General features: G+C 42.6%; 1 protein-coding gene across 12 annotated transcripts in view; it reads right to left on the bottom strand.

The window, feature by feature from the left end:
• Nucleotides 1-8,789, bottom strand: part of LOC127583763 (apolipoprotein A-IV-like) — a 29,186-nt gene extending 20,397 nt beyond the window's left edge. Inside the window, exons 1-3 of one of the 12 annotated variants that reach the window (XM_052040081.1) lie at nucleotides 8,121-8,789; nucleotides 7,850-7,933; nucleotides 470-582 (exon numbers count right to left, since the gene is read on the bottom strand). In XM_052040081.1, coding sequence (XP_051896041.1) covers nucleotides 470-506 — 37 coding nt within the window. In that variant the 5' untranslated portion in view covers nucleotides 507-582; nucleotides 7,850-7,933; nucleotides 8,121-8,789. Of the gene's footprint in view, nucleotides 1-469; nucleotides 583-760; nucleotides 1,189-1,285; nucleotides 1,410-1,513; nucleotides 1,658-5,948; nucleotides 6,175-7,849; nucleotides 7,934-8,120 lie in introns of those variants that run through there. The other 11 variants (XM_052040089.1, XM_052040082.1, XM_052040091.1 and 8 more) reach the window with 11 other exon arrangements.
• Nucleotides 8,790-17,792: the final 9,003 nt, after the last annotated feature.

The raw sequence follows: 17,792 nt of genomic DNA on the forward strand, positions 1-17,792 counted from the left end.
GCAATCACTTTAGGTCACTGTTATATACATTACTTCCTCTGTATCACTGGCATAGGTCTCAACAAGCTCCCGGACTTCTGCCACACCAGCATGTTAGAACCCATGTTACAACCCATGTTAGGATTTTATTGCTTTGCCTTCACTGTCCCTGAACAGAACTGCATACTGAGCTTTCCGAGAGTCAGTCACATTGCACTGAGTCACGCACAGTGCATTGCCAGGTAAGGATGGTGAATTTCCTCCTCTGAAGGACATTTAATGAACCCGATGTATTTTTAGAACAATCCAATTTTATTTTCAGCACTTCGAAGATTAGCTTTTTGTAAAAAAATTATTAATCAAATTTAAATTCTACAATTCTCATGTATTTGATTCAGGTCCCTGGATTGTTAGTCCAGGCCATTGGATCACTGGTCTGGTAATGCAGTCAGAGTATCACCAACTTAAACCACTTCCTCAGGCTACTTACTCTGATCATCAGTCATCAACTTCGAAGTTGCTTTCATTCCCCTCCTTTATGAGATCCTTAGATTCTGTCCAAGCTCCAGGGGCAAAGAAGCTGCAGGCAACAGCTTGCATATCCTGGGAAAGGTGGAAGGATTCCAGCATTACCTTTTATAACTAAGTCAGAGAGACCAGGAAGGTCCCACACCTGAACAGCAACCTAGGTTTACGTTAAGTTATGCAGTATGTTTCTATGATTCCATCATCCCTTCATTTACATCACCCTATTCACAGGTGCCAAGTTTAGACCTCCTACCTTTTATATCGACCTGATTCTCCTTGATTTACTCTCCAGTATCCTTCGATTACTCCCTCCTGATTGACACCTTCTAATTTACATTTGACTGATTTATACCTAACTTATTTGACATCAAAGGGAGGTAAGGTATAAATCTGGACATGATCCAATTTCATTAATGTCCTAAACAGCAGGTTTTGTTGAAATGGTCCTCCAACCTCTGCCTAACTCAAACAGATGGGGAGTAGATGATGGGCAAAGTCATACAGACCCTCATCCTTAGGTGACTGTGAGCTCATATATTGTGGACCATATTGGGAAACCACATTTTCTTGTCCAAATGCAGAATTAATAACAAGAACAGGTTTCTTTCAACAATTGTGATAATTCATCATTTGATGTCATTTTAACAATGTGACATGAGAGTTACTAACATCAAGAGTTTCTTATATTTTAAATAGTACAACCTCAGGACTGCTCCTGATCTTGGTGTCGCTTAATCGCGACACACATCCCTCCCATTGCATCCACAAATTACCTCACCTCACTCACCAAGAGCTCTTACTGGCAAAGAATTGCTGGATGGCATTAAATCTGAATTTTCCTCAGTTAATGATACAAGGAACTAATCCTTAAAAAGACAAACTAACCCTTCCCTAAACCAGTGGGTTATCTTGCACTGATATTGAGGGGTCAGTAAAACTGTAACCAAGAGTAAATATTGTTCCAGGTACCATGCAAACTTTTGTGAACTCAAATGACAGCTCTTACCACCAAACTGATGACTCTGGTGCTAGTTTATCATCTGTATAAAGTCCAAGGATAAATGTAATGTTTTGTGCAGAAACTTCAAAAGACAAAGTTCATCAGAAGCCTGAAGGCAACCCATCACCTGATGATTCAGCGATGTACTGCTCTCTATCCAGAACTATGGGGATTTTCCCACTACTCTTTCTGGGATCCAGGTCATGTGGCTGGCAACAATAGCCTTGTCCAATTGAGTTTCCTCAATCTGCAAACCTCAGTGACAGGGTGGGCCAGACTGGGCTTCACAGTAGAGCCTTATCGCATCCTGCTCTTTTGGTCTCTCAGCCCCAGGAAGTGTCAGTAGGTAAGGTTTGAGGATTGTAATCTTGCTGGGTTTCTTAAATTCCATGACCTGGGGGAGCTGTGCTCTCCAGATGAAAGAGTGCCAGAAACCAGTTGAATTATTACCAGCTAGGGCCTCAGCTTTGGTCAGTGGTCTGTGAGGGACAGTACCACGGTGAGTGGTGAATTCAGATCTTCAGACTCATGGGAGGTGATGTGGTTTATTTCAAAATAAAGATGTCCAGCTTGTTTTAGGTTGCTCTAATATTGTCACACCTAAACCTCAGCTTCTCTCCTTCCTTCCATTCCATTCTGAGATCCTGATATTCGCAATTAAATCACAGTGACCAGGGAAATTCCAGGCCTGAACATGCCAGAACAAGTATTTGATATTGGATATTTATTTATTAGTCACATGTACATCGAAACACATAGTGAAATGCGTCTTTTTGCATTACTGAGAATGTGCTGGGGGCAGCCCGCAAGTGTCGCCACTCTTCTGGCGCCAAAATTGCATGCCCACAGCTCCTAACCTATATATCTTTGGAATGTGGGAATGATGTGTGTATGGATGCTCGTGCGCGCATGTGTGTGTGTGCATGCATGCGTGCTCTGGCATATGTGTATGTGTGTGTGTGCATGTGTGCTTGCCTCTGTGTGTGTGTGTGTGTGTGTGTGTGTGTGTGTGTGTGTGCGTGCATGCATGGGCGAGTGTGTGTGTGCGTGCACGTATGTGTGCAGGCATGTGTGTGAGTGCGTGCACAGGTGTGTGTGTGTACGTGCATGTCTGTGTTTGCGTGTGCTGGTGTGTGTGCAAGTGTGTGTGTGTGCGTGCGTGCGTGTGGACAGTAGATGAGGAGGAAGTCAATTGTGAAATCTCACTCTCAAATACCCATCAACACACACTGGGGTAATTTTAACCAAACTCACAGTAGAAAAGAGATGGAATGGGAATGATCACCATAGAACCATACAGCACAAAACAGGCCCTTCGGCCCACCATGTTGTGCCATCCATCAAACCACCCTCACACTATCTAACCCTTTCCTCCCGCATATCCCTCTATCTCACATTCCTCCATATGCCTATCCAACAAACTCTTGAACCTGTCCAATGTATCTGCCTCCACCACCACCCCAGGCAGTGCATTCCATGCACCAACCACTCTCTGGGTGAAAAACCTCCCCCTGACATCTCCCCTGAATCTCCCACCCATAACCTTAAAGCCATGTCCTCTCGTCTTGAGCATTGGTGCCCTGGGAAGGAGGTGCTGGCTGTCTACTCTATCTATTCCTCCCGATATTTTGTATATCTCTATCATGTCTCCTCTCATCCTCCTCCTTTCCAGTGAATAAAGCCCTAGCACCTTAAACCTTTCCTCATATTCCATATGCTCTAATCCAGGCAGCATCCTGGTAAATCTCCTCTGCACCCTCTCCAATGCCTCCACATCCTTCCTATAATGCGGCGACCAGAACTGAACACAGTACTCTAAGTGTGGTCTAACTAGAGTTTGGTAAAGCTGCATCATCACTTCGAGTCACACTACCAGTTCCCCAAATTTCCACCCATTCAACTTATACTAACCCAATTCCTGACTCGCCAACTTATACCCATTCAATTTAGACCACCTGCTTGTTTTTTTTAACATTCATTTTTCAATATCTAAGCTTTGCTGACAAGACCACCATTTATTACCAAGTCTCTAATTGCCTTTGGTGTTGGTCAGCCACCTCCTTGTACAACGGTAGTCATTGTGGTGGAGGTATTTGTATGGTTCTGCCGTGTGGGGTGTTCCAGCATTTAGAGCCAGTGACAATGAAGCATTGGCAATATATTTCTGAATGAGAATGGTGCTCAACTTGGAGGGAACCCACAGGTGATGGTGTGCCCATCTACCTGCTATCCTTGCCCTCCTTATCCTTCTCACAGATTTCCAAGGAACTGTCAGAGTAGGCTGGGAGAGTAACCACAGTGCATTTTGTAGATAGCATACACTGCAGCCACTGTGGGCCAATGTTTTGGGTGGTTGATACAGAGAGTATCAAGTAGGTTGCTTTGTCTTGGATGCTGTTGAGCTTGTTGAGGGAGTTGAACCTGCATTCAACAAGGCAGGTGGAGGGTATTCCTTCTCACTGCTGACTTGTGCTTTCAAGATGATGGACCTCCAACAACCACAACCATCTTCCTTTTATATGAGGTATGACCCCAACCACTGAAATGTCTTCCCTTGATACCCATTGATCTCAGTTTTACAGCCCTCTTACCTCACCTCTGCAGTATAGATCTCTGGTCTATGACAGAAGCAAGGCTGTGTTGAGGTCTGGCAAAACCCAAAATGCACATAGGTGACTATGTTATTGGTGAGTATGTGTTGCGTAATAGCACTGTAAATGAAACCTCCCGTATCTTTGCAGTTGCTTAATATTAGATTAATTGGGAGGTGATTAACTGGATTGGATTTGCACTCCTTTGTGTGAACAGGACATACATACCTGGTCAATTTTTCACATTATTGAGTAATTGCCAGTGTTGTAATTGTCATTAATCTGCTTGGCTAGAGGCACAGCTAGTTCTGGACTGCAGATCTTTGGTACTACAGATGGGATATTGCCCAGTCTTATAGCCTTCGCAGTACCCAGTGCTCTTGTTATCATGTGGAATGAATTGAAGTGACTGAAGACCAGCTTCTGTGATGGTAGGAATCTCAGGAGGAAACCAAGGCCTTTTTGGCACTTCTCGCTGAACATGGTTGTAAACATTTCAGCCTTGTCTTTAGCATTCACATGTTAGACTCTGCTATTGCTGAGATGGGGATATCCTTGGAGCATCCTCTGCCCATTAGCTGATTAACTGTCCAGCAGCATTCATAACTTAGTGTGGCAGCACTCCAGAGCTTTGATCTGATCCTATAGTTGCCAGACCATTTATCGCTGCCTATCGTGTGTTTTTGCTCTTCGGCATGCTGAGTTACAGCTCCACTAGGCTGGTGCCTTACCACTTATTGTATGCTGGTGCTGTCCTGCCATGTCCTACTGCACTCCTCGCTGAACCAAGGTTGTTCCTCTGGCTCAAAAACAAAAAACACTGGAAACACTCAACAGGTCAGGGAGCATCTGTGCAAAGGGAAACAGCTAATGTTTCAGGTGCAGGACCTTACATCAGAACTAAAAAGTCTTGACCTTTTTCCCAGCATTTTCTGCTTTTATTTCAGATTTTCAGCACCCACATTTTAAAAAAATTTCCTTTTGTTTATCTGACTTGACAGTAACGGTAGAGCAGGAGAATTTTGGGCCATAATGTTACGTATATTAAAATCTTCATCTTTGAGATTTATCTGTCACATGTACATCAAAACACACAGTGAAATACATCTTTTTTGCACAGACTGTTCTGGGGGCAGCCCGCGTCGCCATGGTTCCAGTGCCAACACAGCGTGCCCACAACTTCCTAACCCATAGACTGTTCCTAACTAGTAGACTGTTCTGGAGGCAGCCCGCAAGTGTCGCCACGGTTCCAGCGCCAACATAGCATGCCCACAACTTCCTAACTCATAGACTGTTCATAACCTGTAGACTGTTCTGGAGGCAGCCCGCAAGTGTCGCCATGCTTCCAGCACCAACATAGCATGCCCACAACTTTCTAACCTGCACGTCTTTTGGAATGTGGGAGGAAACTGGATCACCCAGAGAAAACCCATGCAGACACGGGGAGAACATACAAACTCCTCACAGACAGTGGCTGGAATTGAATCCAGGTCACTGGCAGTGTAAAGTGTCATGCTAACTGCTACACTACTGTGCCTAAAAGTATGTTTCCAATGCTGCTGATGGTCACAATGCCTTATAGATGGCCAGCACCTCTTCTTTTATAATGTGGATATGTTCCAAGACATCATTAGTCATTTCACTTAATTCCTTGGCTTCCATGACCTTTTCCACAGTGAACACATATGAGCCCATCTCCTGTGGTTCCACACATAGACAACCACATTGATCCTTAAGAGGACCCATTCTCTCCATAGTTACCCTTTTGCTCTTAATATACTTGTAGAGAATATACTTGTATAGTGATGGGTTCAGGACGTTCAGCCAATGGTAGGATTCAGGGTACTTACCCAGTGCCTAGTTCAGGATGAGCCTTCAGGGAGATTTCAGGTGTACCTAGAGGGTGGGTGTTTTCTCAGATACAGGTTCAGCATTATTAGCCAGTGATGGGTTCTGATGCTTTTTCAGTGATGCAGTGAGGGCATTTATTCAATTGTGGATTCAGGAAGCCACCAGTGGGTTCAGGTTATTTACTCAGGGAAGAATGCAGGATATTTACCCAGCGTTGGTTCTTGGTGTTTACACAAGTTGTGTTTAACTGGTGGTGAGCTGAGGGTACTCACTGAGCAGTGGATTCAGGTATTTACTCAAGGATCGATTTGGGATATTTATCCTGATCCCCAGCAGAGGCTTCAGGGTATTTGTTCTGGAATGGCTTCAGTCTTTTCCAGTGGTGGGTCCAGGCTGGTTCCCACTAATGCATATTCCCACTGAGATGCTTACTGGTACATGTGTATAGGATGTGTTTGGGGGTTGTAGGGAGGGGGTAACTCAGGATTGGTTGAGTGTGATTATCCTGCAGTGGGTTCAGGGAGCTTTCGCAGAGAACAGTTAAGATTTCTTTATTAGTCACATGTACATTGAAACACACAGTGAAATGCATCTTTTGCGTAGAGTGTTCTGGGGGCAGCCTGCAAGTGTTGCCACACTTCTGGTGCCAACACAGCATGCCCACAACTTCCCAACCCGTACAACATTGGAATGTGGGGGGCAACCGGAGCACCTGGAGGAAACCCACACAGACACAGGGAGAATGTACAAACTCCTTAAAGACAGTGGTCAGAATTGAATCCGGGTCGCTGGCGCTGTAAAGTGTTACGCTAACCGCTACACTACCATGCCTGCCCCTACGGTGCCAGTTCCGGCTGTTTATCCAGTGCTGGGTTCAAGCAGTTTAAACAATGGTGTGTTTACCTAATATTGAGTTCAGGTTGTATAATTAGGAATAGCTTCAAAGGGGTTACCCTGAGCTGGGTTCCGAGCTCAGGTAAAGATTCCAAGATGGGTTTGAGGCCTTCTTCATGTGCTGGAGTCAAGGTGGTTCTCCAGTGCTGAGTTCACACTGTTCACACAATGATGGATTCAGCAAGTGTTTTTATTGCTTTGGAGAAGTTTTACCAAGGAATCAGTCAAGAATATTTACCCTTGGCGGTTTGGAGTATTTATCCAAGAATGTGTTCAGAGTGGTTTCCTAGTAATGGGTTCAGGCAGTCTATTCAGGGATGAGTTCAGAGTCTTTCAGGGTTTAATGTGCTTATCCAGGGATGGGTACAGAGCAATTATCCAGTGGCGAGTACAGATTGCTAACCCAAGAATGAGTTCAGTGTGTTTGCTTATCAATGGGTTTGAGGAGCTTATCTAAAGGTGGGATAAGGATGTTTAAGTAGGATGCATTCAGAGTACTTACCCAGGGATGGTTTCAGGATGCTTATCCATGTTGGGGTTTGGGTTGTTTCTCCAAAGATATGTTCAGGGTTCTTATGCAGGGTTGGATTCAGGGGTGTGTATCCAGTTATGGGTTCAGCACATTTTACCCTGACATGGTTTCACATTGTTTATTATCCATGGGTATGCACAGGGGATGTATCCAGTGTTAGTTCATAGATTCAAGAATCAATTCAAGGTGCTTTTCCAGTGGTGGGTTGAGGTTGTTCACCCAGCTTGGGTTTTCAGAGAGTTTATTGATTGATGGATTCAGGTGTTTATCTAGTAACTGGTTTTGGGTTACTAGGGGTATTCAGGGGTGGGGTCCAAATGTGTACCCAGCAATGAGTTCAGAATGTCTGCCCAGGGATAGGTGCAGACTGTTGGTGTTCAGCATGTTTATTCAGGATAGTTCCAGCGCTTACCCAAAGATGGGTTCAGGGTTGACTTTGAGGACTATATCCAGTGATAAATTTAGGGTACTTGCCCAAAGGTTTAGGTGATATTCAGGAAGATTATCCAGTGATGGATTCAGGTAGTTTATCCAGAGACAGGTTCAGGATGCGATCTCCTGGAACAGAGCAGGGAGAAGATTAAGATCGAAGGAGTGAGGGAATAGAGGCTGGGGAGCATGTGCGGGGTGCAGCAAAGGTAGCTGAAGATGACAGGGCCAGGGTGCACAGATAAGAGGGATGGGTTGGGGTTTGGGGTGGAGGTATGTTGGGAGTTGCTGGGATTTAGGTACATATTTTACTTACCTTGCTGCCCATCCAACGTGATGCTATGATTTTAAGACCATACTGTCTCAGGAGTTCCCTTTTAATAAATGCCCCCAGGATGATGTGGTCCAAGATGCCCTGCAAGGCTCCAAAAGGAGTGTTTCAAGAAGGATGATGCCATCACATATGTTCCTGAAGTGAATATTGTGTTGAAGTTATAATCTACAATAGTGATTGACCAGAAATTGTCACAAACATAATTTGTGCACAATTTTCAATCACAGACCACTGAAAAAACAGGACTCAGCAATCTAATTTCTGGCAAGAGGGTTTCTTAGTATAGCTCAACGTAGGCATTGTTAGATCCAATTAAACACCACCACTTTATGCAGTGCATTTTGAATAACAACAACTGGTTGGGTAAAAAAAAAAAGTCTTATTTCTCATCTAGCATTTTCAATTATCTTAAATGTTTCCTCCAGCTAATTTTGTTGCTTCTATATTTATCCCTCAGTTTAAAAGCCCAATACTCATCCTCAGCAAGTCTTCTCAGCATGAATAAGACAATGTTAGGAATGGTGACAATATCATAAAAGGGATATCATATCACATTTGGAATTCTGACAATGCATCTGCCGGATTAATGACATTAAACATAGAATGATTCAATAACCTTAAATAAAAATAAATTAAAAAAACAGGACATGCTGGAAACACTTTGTGCATTAGGCAGCATCTGTGGAAATAGAAACAGAATTAATATTTAGACCGAAGACCTTTCATCAGTACTGGGTAGGGAAGAAAGTTAGTTTTAAATTGCAGAGTGAGTTGGTGAGGAATGGAGAGGACAAGAAGAACTGACTGTAATGGTTCTGGTTCCTCAGAAATCAAACCCTGAGAATGTTTGTACTCATTTCCTAAGGCTGATAGCAGTCCCTTAGGGCCACTCAAGAACTGATATGACAGAATTTATATTTTGTGCCTGTGCACTAATTTTGATTGGGTTCTTCATACAGTTATTGTCAGTTCAGGCCTCTCTTGGTGGCCATCTGCTATCATGGTAACCTGTGCACCCAGTTCCATGGTTGGGTTGTTTGGCAAATAAACTGGTGTGTGGGCCTGGGTTAGGCTGAGTGAGGAAGATGTCCAGACACCCAGTTGGACTAAAAACAAGACTTTTCAAAGGGCAGATGAGCTCTAAGCAAGCCAATTACCATACATCTTTGGAGAGGAGATGAACACCACCAGATCACTCAGTGTGAAGAATCACTATGATGCAAAGCAAAACAACTAACCTCACAATGGATTGATTGAGGCCTGGATGAATATTAGCCACAGGCAGGATAGAGCAGGTTTTTGCACCAATGGTCAACAGTGACCTCAAGACTGACTTGACCTACCACATTGTTCTTTCATGTTCACTGCATTTAAATCCTGGAAATCATTGTGAATGTACCTTCACCCAGAAGGATTGCAACAGTTCAAGAAGACAGCTCACCACCACTTTCTCAAGGATAATTAGGGATGGGCAATATATACTATCCTTGCCAGTGGTGGCCCTTTGTAAAAATTAAGAAATTAGAAAAAATTATCTTTGTTCCACAATCCATTGATAAAATTCTAAATCAAAAATGTATAAATCAAAGCCTCGAAAATTTGGATTGGTCTCTGGGTATCCCTGTTTTTGGGTGAAACCATTCCAAGTGCCCATTGTCCTTTCTGTGAAAAAGTTTCCTTTTTTCATTTTTGAATGGTCTGTCTATAATTTCAAGATTGTGTCTCATTGCTCTGCAATTCACTCCACCTCCCTCCTCACCCACCAGAAAAAAATAAACTTAGTTTTATTTGTTTTGAAATATCCATACAAATAAGAATGCATCAAGGTTATGCGATCACGGTAACTTAACACAACACTGTATCCATAATGACATGCAGCACAGCAGTAATTTGGGCCATGTATTGATTCAAAAAGTCAAGGCACACAGGATGTCATATCAGCAGAAATGCGAGAACTTTCAAAATTCTTGGCCTAAAGTGCTGCTGTTGATAAACTCATGACACAAGAGCAAGTGCCCATTGATCATTGGTCACCAAAACTTATCTTAACCCAAGCATCCTTATCAAGCGATATATAAATACATATATACAGGGCAACTTGCTTCACAGGAGCTTAAAGAAACTCACACAGTTCCAGGTAAGAGCTGCTCCTTTCTTCTTTATGGTCCAGCATGAGAACTTTTATTTGAACCACAAGACTGCTTCTTAGGCATGACTCAACATTTTAATTCCATTTTTCACTTAAACATAGAGAAGAAAAATGTGAATCACAGGGAATATTGGTGGTTACTCTTTCTAACTGGAACTTTAAGTACATCTAGGAATGTATATTAAAAGGAAGAGAGACGTGAGAACAGCAGAGAGAACAGTGAAAAATAACCCAAGGCAACAGTGTTGCAATATTGTGGCATTGACTGGGTTTTAAATGGATTTTGAAAACTAAAGTGCTGGATAGAATAAATCAAAATATAAAAAAGACACTAGATTTCAAGAGAGAGATACAAGAGACTACAGAGGCTGGAATCTGGAGCAACACAGAAAGCGCTGGAGGAACTCAGTGGGTCAGGCAGCACCTGTGGAGGGAAATGGACAGTAGATGTTTCGGGTCAAGACCCTTCATGCATTGAAGATGAAGGGTCTCGACCTGAAACATTGACTGTCCATTTCCCTCCATAGATACTGCCTGATCTGCTAAGTTCTTCCAGTGCTTTGTGTGCTGCACTAGATTTCAAGATGTGATTTTAGTTTGGATCTGAATCCTCCATCTGATTCTATCCATGCAGGATCCTGATCAGTAGCAGATGTTTCAATGACTGAGACTTCATTCTATCAATTCATTTTTTCCTCCATTCTAAAGATTCATATTTCTCAAAATTCGTATCTCAGCCCATTGAACCCTAGCTGGTTCTCAGACTAATCTCAACAATTATATCAAAGTATTTCCCAGTAACCATGTCAGCCATAAAGTATCTACCTATGCTAATCCTATTTCCCAGCACTCAGCCCATAGCCTTCCATGCCACGGCATTTCAAGTGCTCATCTAAATACTTCATCAGGGTATTGGATTAGTTCAGCTTTAAGGAGAGACAAGATACATTGGGTTTGTTACCTTTGGAGCATAGTGGGCTCAAGGGTGATCTGTCTGATGTCTACAACATTATAACGGGCATAGATAGTGGAGTGTCCTTCACTCAAACCAGCAGATGCCTGCTTTCTGAACATGGTGACTGGTTTGCAGGAATCACTATTTGGGCCATCCTGGGAATAACCATGCAATCCTCAATCCCACTAAAATTTCATTGACAAAAAAGGCCGAGATGAGCACCTTAATGTAATTCTGCTCAATTTTTCCTATTGGCTCACAGTCTGTCTTATTAACTGTTTAACCATCAGGAGAAAGGGCCTCTTTGTAGAGTTTTGTGAGGGTATGCTTGCAAAAGAGCAAAGGAAGTGTCAGTCATTGAGACTGAGAGAGATCTTCAGCTAAAAATTTGTCTGCACTATCTTTTCGGCTTTAAAAATTGGCTCCCCAAAACTGTTTTGGATAGCTCCTAAGACAGTGAAAATTGTTAGCACCGGTTGAAAAAGTGTTGTTGGGCTCACTCATATATTGCCACGGTGTACAGCAGATTTCTCACTGCCACCAGCGTTTAGACATTCGCCCGAGAGCATGCAACACTCACCAGCAATCAGGTAGCTTCTGCAGACTGCTGGTTATTTCACCACGAATTAGGTTTACTGACTGAGGACTTTGAAAAGCTGGCAGAATCTTCTCTGGAGGGAGTTGGTGTTGAGGGTTTTGGCCACAGAGACTAATGTTGCCAACACTGGATTTAGTCCTGGAGCAAATAATTTTCCTCTGAGAAGCAGGGTTTCCCTTCCAATACAAGACATCCTCCAGAGCTATACAAGCTGCTCCAGGCAGCTCTCTGCATAGGCATGTGCAGCTGCTAGTAGCTTATTGTCTGGCAAATTCTGCAATGCAAACAAGTGCCTGTGGCCACTGCACATGCTTTTGTGGACTGATGCGTAAGTAAATGAAGTTCAATCATATGGAGTAGAAAGTAATAGAACATAGAACATTACAGCACAGTACTGGCCCTTCGGCCCACGATGTTGTGCCAACATTTTATCCTGCTCTAATATCGACTTAACCCTTCCCTCCCACATAGCCCCCCATTTCTCTATCATTCATGTGTCTCAGAGTCTCTTAAATGTCCCTAATGTATCTGCCCCCACAACCTCTGCAGGCAGTGCGTTCCACGCATCCACCACTCTCTGCGTAAAAAACTTACCTCTGACATCCCCCTTATACCTTCCTCCAATCACCTTAAAATTATGTCCCCTCGTGTTAGCCATTGTCGCACTGTGAAAAAGTCCCTGTTCACTCGATCTATGCCTCTTATCATCTTGTACACCCCTATCAAGTCCCCTCTCATCCTCCTTCTCTCCAAAGAGAAAAGCCCTAGCTCACTCAACCTATCCTCATAAGACATGCTCTCCAATCCTGGTAAATCTCCTCTGCACCCTCTCTAAGGCTTCCACATCCTTCCTATAATGAGGAAACCAGAAATGAACACAATACTCCAAGTGTGGTCTAACCAGAGTTCTATAGAACTGCAACATCACCTCATGGCTCTTGAACTCAATACCCCGACTAATGAAGGGCAACACTCCATATGCCTTCTTAACAACCCTATCAACCTGCGCGGTAACCTTGAGGGATCTATGGACGTGGACCCCAAGATCCCGCTGTTCCTCCACACTGCTAAAAGCCCTGCCATTAACCTTGTATTCTGCCTTCAAATCCGATCTCCCGAAGTGTATCACTTCACACCTATCCGGGTTGAATTCCATCTGCCATTATCAGCCTAGGTCTGCATTCTATCAGTATCTTGTTGTAATCTACAGCAACCTTCTACACTATCCACTACACCACCAACCTTTGTATCATCAGCAAACTTACTAACCCACCCTTCCACATCCTCATCCAAGTCATTTATAAAAATCACGAAGAGCAGGGGTCCCAGAACAGATCCCTGCGGAACACCACTGGTCACCAACCTCCAGGCAGAATACGCTCCATCTACCGTCACCCTCTGTCTTCTATGGGCGAGCCAATTCTGAATCCACACGGCCAAGGTTCCCTGGATCCCATGCCTCCTGACTTTCTGAATAAGTCTTCCATGAGGAACCTTATCAAACGCCTTACTAAAATCCATGTACACCACATCCACTGCTCTACCTTCATCAATGTGCTTTGTCACATCTTCAAAGAATTCAATCAGGCTTGTGAGGCACGACCTGCCCCTCACAAAGCCATGCTGACTGTCCTTGAAGCCATGCTAACTGTAATGTGGGATTAGTCCCTGTACATGCTTCTGAAGATGGGAAGATGTTTTTTTGCATGCCCATGTCACCAATAAAGACGAACGTAATATGTTGACCAGTGGCCATTTAAGCCAGTTGTGGTTGCAGCAAATTGTTTGAAGGAACGTGAAAGAGTCAATTTTCAGTGTGAGCAGTGTACAGAACAAGTTGTTCATGTGCATAGTAGCATGCAGCAGTCTGACCATGAATACAGGTTTACAGTGATTGGCCCTTTTGGGTCCTTAGCATTAGTAAGAACTGATTCTTTTGTAAGTGAACATGCCAGTCATTAATCAGAGTAACTTGGCTGAAAATTTCACAGGAGACAAATTTAAGCATTGCTCTTCTGCTGACATCGTTTTGTGAGCTAGATGCTAGAAAAATAGCACTAGGGAGCAAGAAAATTTTGAACCAAAACTAGCTTACAATGTTAACAGCTAGTGTTAAGACAGACAAAAATGTGTGTACAAAATTAGGTGATGTTTCGTTAGAGTGATTTTAAATTTCGCAACACTTATTGATACAGCATTGCATGGATAAATTTCTAGATCCTTGACTCTGTGCAATATTGCAAAAGGTAGATAGCAAATTATCAGTCAGTTTTCCATCTCATCCCTTGGTATTTGTATTGAAATCAGTAGGATAAAAACCAGAGATGTATATTAGACTGGCAACCTGGTTCACACCATTGCACAACTTTCATATCTTCCTCATTATCTGCAATTTATTATGTAGGTTTATGTGAATATGTACATGTCTGTGAGCGTATCCATTGATGTATGTCTATTTTCTTGTAATATTAGTCACATTGTTGTTCGAGGATCAATCGCCTGTGGAGCTTAAAAGCTAGAAGTACTGAAATGTTCCACTCAACTTCTTTTCTCTTAACATCACATTCAGTTAATGTGTGGGCATGGCTTCAGAAGTACAGAATTGGATGTCCCAAAGCACCTACATCCAATTGGAATCAGAATCAGATTTATTATTACTGATTTATATGCCGTGAAATTTGTTGTTTTGTGGCAGCAGTACAGTGCAAAGATATAAAATTACTATAAATTACAAAATTAAATAAATAGTGCAAAAAAAAGGAATAACAAGGTAATGTTCATGGGTTCATGGTACATTCAGAAATCTGATGGCGGAGGGGAAGAAGCTGTTCCTGAATCACTGAGTGTGGGTCTTCAGGCTCTTGTACCTCCTCCCCAAAGGTGGTAACGAGAAGAGGGCATGTCCCAGATGGTGAGGGTCCTTAGAGATGGATGTCGCCAATAATGTGCTTTTAATGTTTGGTTCCCGTTGTAGAAAACACAACAGCCCATTTCTGTATTACGTTGCTATTTATGGAATGATAATTTGATAATCAGATTTAGCGATGTTAACTGAGGGAATGTTGGTCAAAGCTCTGGTGATAACAAGCCTGCACTTTTTCAAAACTAGTTCCATGGATCTTTTACATCTACCTTCGAGGAAAAAGGGCTTTTCATTTTAAATTCTGACCATCCAAGCAGTGCAGAAATCCCTCAGTAAAGCATTGGAGTATCAGCCTAGATTTTTGTGGGCAAATCTCTGGCTCAAGGCAAAAGTACAACTAACTATGCCATAGCAGACATTTACCTACCTTTTTAATTTGACCATCTTCTTGAACTCTCTAACTATTTTGATTCTATAAGTTGGATACATGCTGGCGTCTGACTCTCAGGCCCCACTTCCCTACTGTTACTTCATAATTATTTACAGTCAATAAAATTTACTACTTTTATCTGAATTAAATTATATCCAATTACAATTAATCCCAGCGTTCCTTTAGAGTAACAACTTTAGTATTTTCTGAGAACATTTTAGTTAGCTAATCCCAACTGATTTGCCAGTGCTGACAATTTAACTGACCTCAGGACAGCTTGGGGATGTGAGCAATCAGCCAGAATTCCTGCTATTGATTATTCTCCCTACAGCATGGTCATCGGATAAGGCAAGGATCAGACTCTGAACCCCTTGTTTCAAATATTCATGACCTTTGCTGCTAACCATGAAAAAAACAAGAAGTTCCAATTATTTACCCCTTCACAAGCAAGGGACATCTTATAAAAGGGTGTATAAAAGCATATTATTTCAGATATCCAGCATCTGCACATTTAACGTTACTTTACTTACACCTGGTAGTGGTTCAGATGATGGGGAGATCAAAAGGGAGGGAGAGGGAGAGAGAAATGATGAAACAAATAACAAAGTTCCTGAAAATAAGCCTCAGGATTGAAAATGTGCAATTAAGCCACTCTCATCATTTTATTACAACTAGAACTTAGACTTCATACTGTCTGCTTACTTGAGTACCTGCTTTGAGCAGCCAGTGCCAATATACTGTTCAATGTTTGCACACCTCAGCATTACTACTTCTTGCAGCAGTAATGCATTGTGGCTAAAATCAGAAGAGAAAGTTTTTGCAGGTCAGCCTGCCTTTGATCAACTGCACTACTAAAATTAGCCAATGTTTTACTAAAGGTCTTGGTGAGTGAGTGGAGAGGAGGGAGAGAGTTTATTGTATACACAGGGGACCAGGAGGGCCTGCATACAAAGCAGAATGCATACAATGACAACCTGCAGTGTGCGGTTGCCTACAATCCTTGCAAACCTATGTGCTGGAACTGCCTGCTGCTCTCTGGTGAGATGGAATGAACAAAGTGAGTTATTCTCAATCCTGAGGGATTGCCTATAGAGTCATAGAGTAATACAGCATGGATACAGGCCCTTTGGCCCAACAAGTCCATGCCAACCATGTTGTCCATCAAGCTAGTCCCAATTTCTGCGTGGGCCCATACCCCTCCAGGCCCCTCTCCTCCAACTATCTGTCCAAGTACTTCTTAAATGATACTATTGTAGCTATGAAGAAGAAGGAGAATGAAATAAAGGAAATTCTTTGATTGGGGGCTGGGGTGGGTAGGACATCATTGATCTTGCTTATGCATCAGTGGATGGCAAACTACTAGGTGTTGCAAATATCTCCAGCAAGTGACAGATTTCAGCAAAGACATTCCACTGAAGAAAAGTCATCACAAGTTGCTCTTCATGAACCTCAGGCAGGACAATTGCTCTCTGAACATCTTGAACAGATAAGGCCCTATCCTTGCAGTTCCAGGAGCTTCTCTGTGTTAGGCTACTTATTATCCCAGACAGTGTGTACTCTGAGGGTAATGGCCACAAATCCACCTATGTTGCCGGCAAATGGCATGTCCAGAAACCCTTATATCAAACAAAATCCTTTAGGTTCTGCCACACCTCTCTGGAGAAGGCACCAAACACTGAGAGAATTGAGGCAATGATCAGTAGAAATCAAATCAGCAACTAATTAGAAAGTACCTGATCATACCATTAAAGTGTTGGTAGGATGGGAGGAAGCAGGGGTACCTTCTACCTGCTAATGTATGTTCAGGTGAATGTGCAGGGCATTAGCTGGGGTGTTGAGCTGGCTTCAAGTCAGCATGCTGTCATAATCTGCCTGGACTGCATATTTCTAGCAGACATTAGTTGCCTACATACCAACATCCAATATATAATTCATGTCACAAATGTACTGCTGTGCATTGGACACCATTTTGGAACCAACATTATTATTTGTATAACCCAAGAAATGTGCCCTTTAAAGTTAAATTTTGCTGCAAGAAAAGCTTGGATATTTACCTTCATGGAATATGTGATAATATTTTAGGGAACTCACTTCCCAATCACTTGGTTTTTATTCAGGAAAGAAATATTTCAAATGCTGCTCATTTTATGAAAGTTTTGAATGTTGGAAATCTGAAAGAAAACCAGAATGTGCTCAAAACACCAGATCAGGCAGTATCAGTGGCTTTTCAATTGCTGATCCTGATTCCACCTCCACAGACGGCTGAACTACCGACCCATAATCCATAGCCCCAACCTTCCTACAGACTGGTATAAAACCCATTTGTACCCTCCAACTATCTCTACTTTCCAACACGCTGACTTCTGATGTAGAATTTCCTGGTTGTGGAAATGGGGAGAAAGGGTGAAAGTAGAAATGCATGAAAAATAATGGACACGGTCAAGGACCCAGACATCTATGGAGAGTAGAATGTATGGCTGAGGTAAAAGAAAGATATATTGGAAGCACTAGCATGGAAGGTGGCATCATTAGAAAGGATACAAACAAGGTAAGGAAAATGAGAGAATGGAATGGACTGTAAACACTAAATAGTCAACAAGTCAGAAATTAAACAGCCCACCAGTGCTTACCCACTAACTAAACAGCTTGCTGTTAACTA

The sequence above is a fragment of the Pristis pectinata genome, chromosome 27, assembly GCF_009764475.1.
Source record: "Pristis pectinata isolate sPriPec2 chromosome 27, sPriPec2.1.pri, whole genome shotgun sequence".
In the NCBI taxonomy this organism is placed as follows: Eukaryota; Metazoa; Chordata; class Chondrichthyes; order Rhinopristiformes; family Pristidae; genus Pristis; species Pristis pectinata.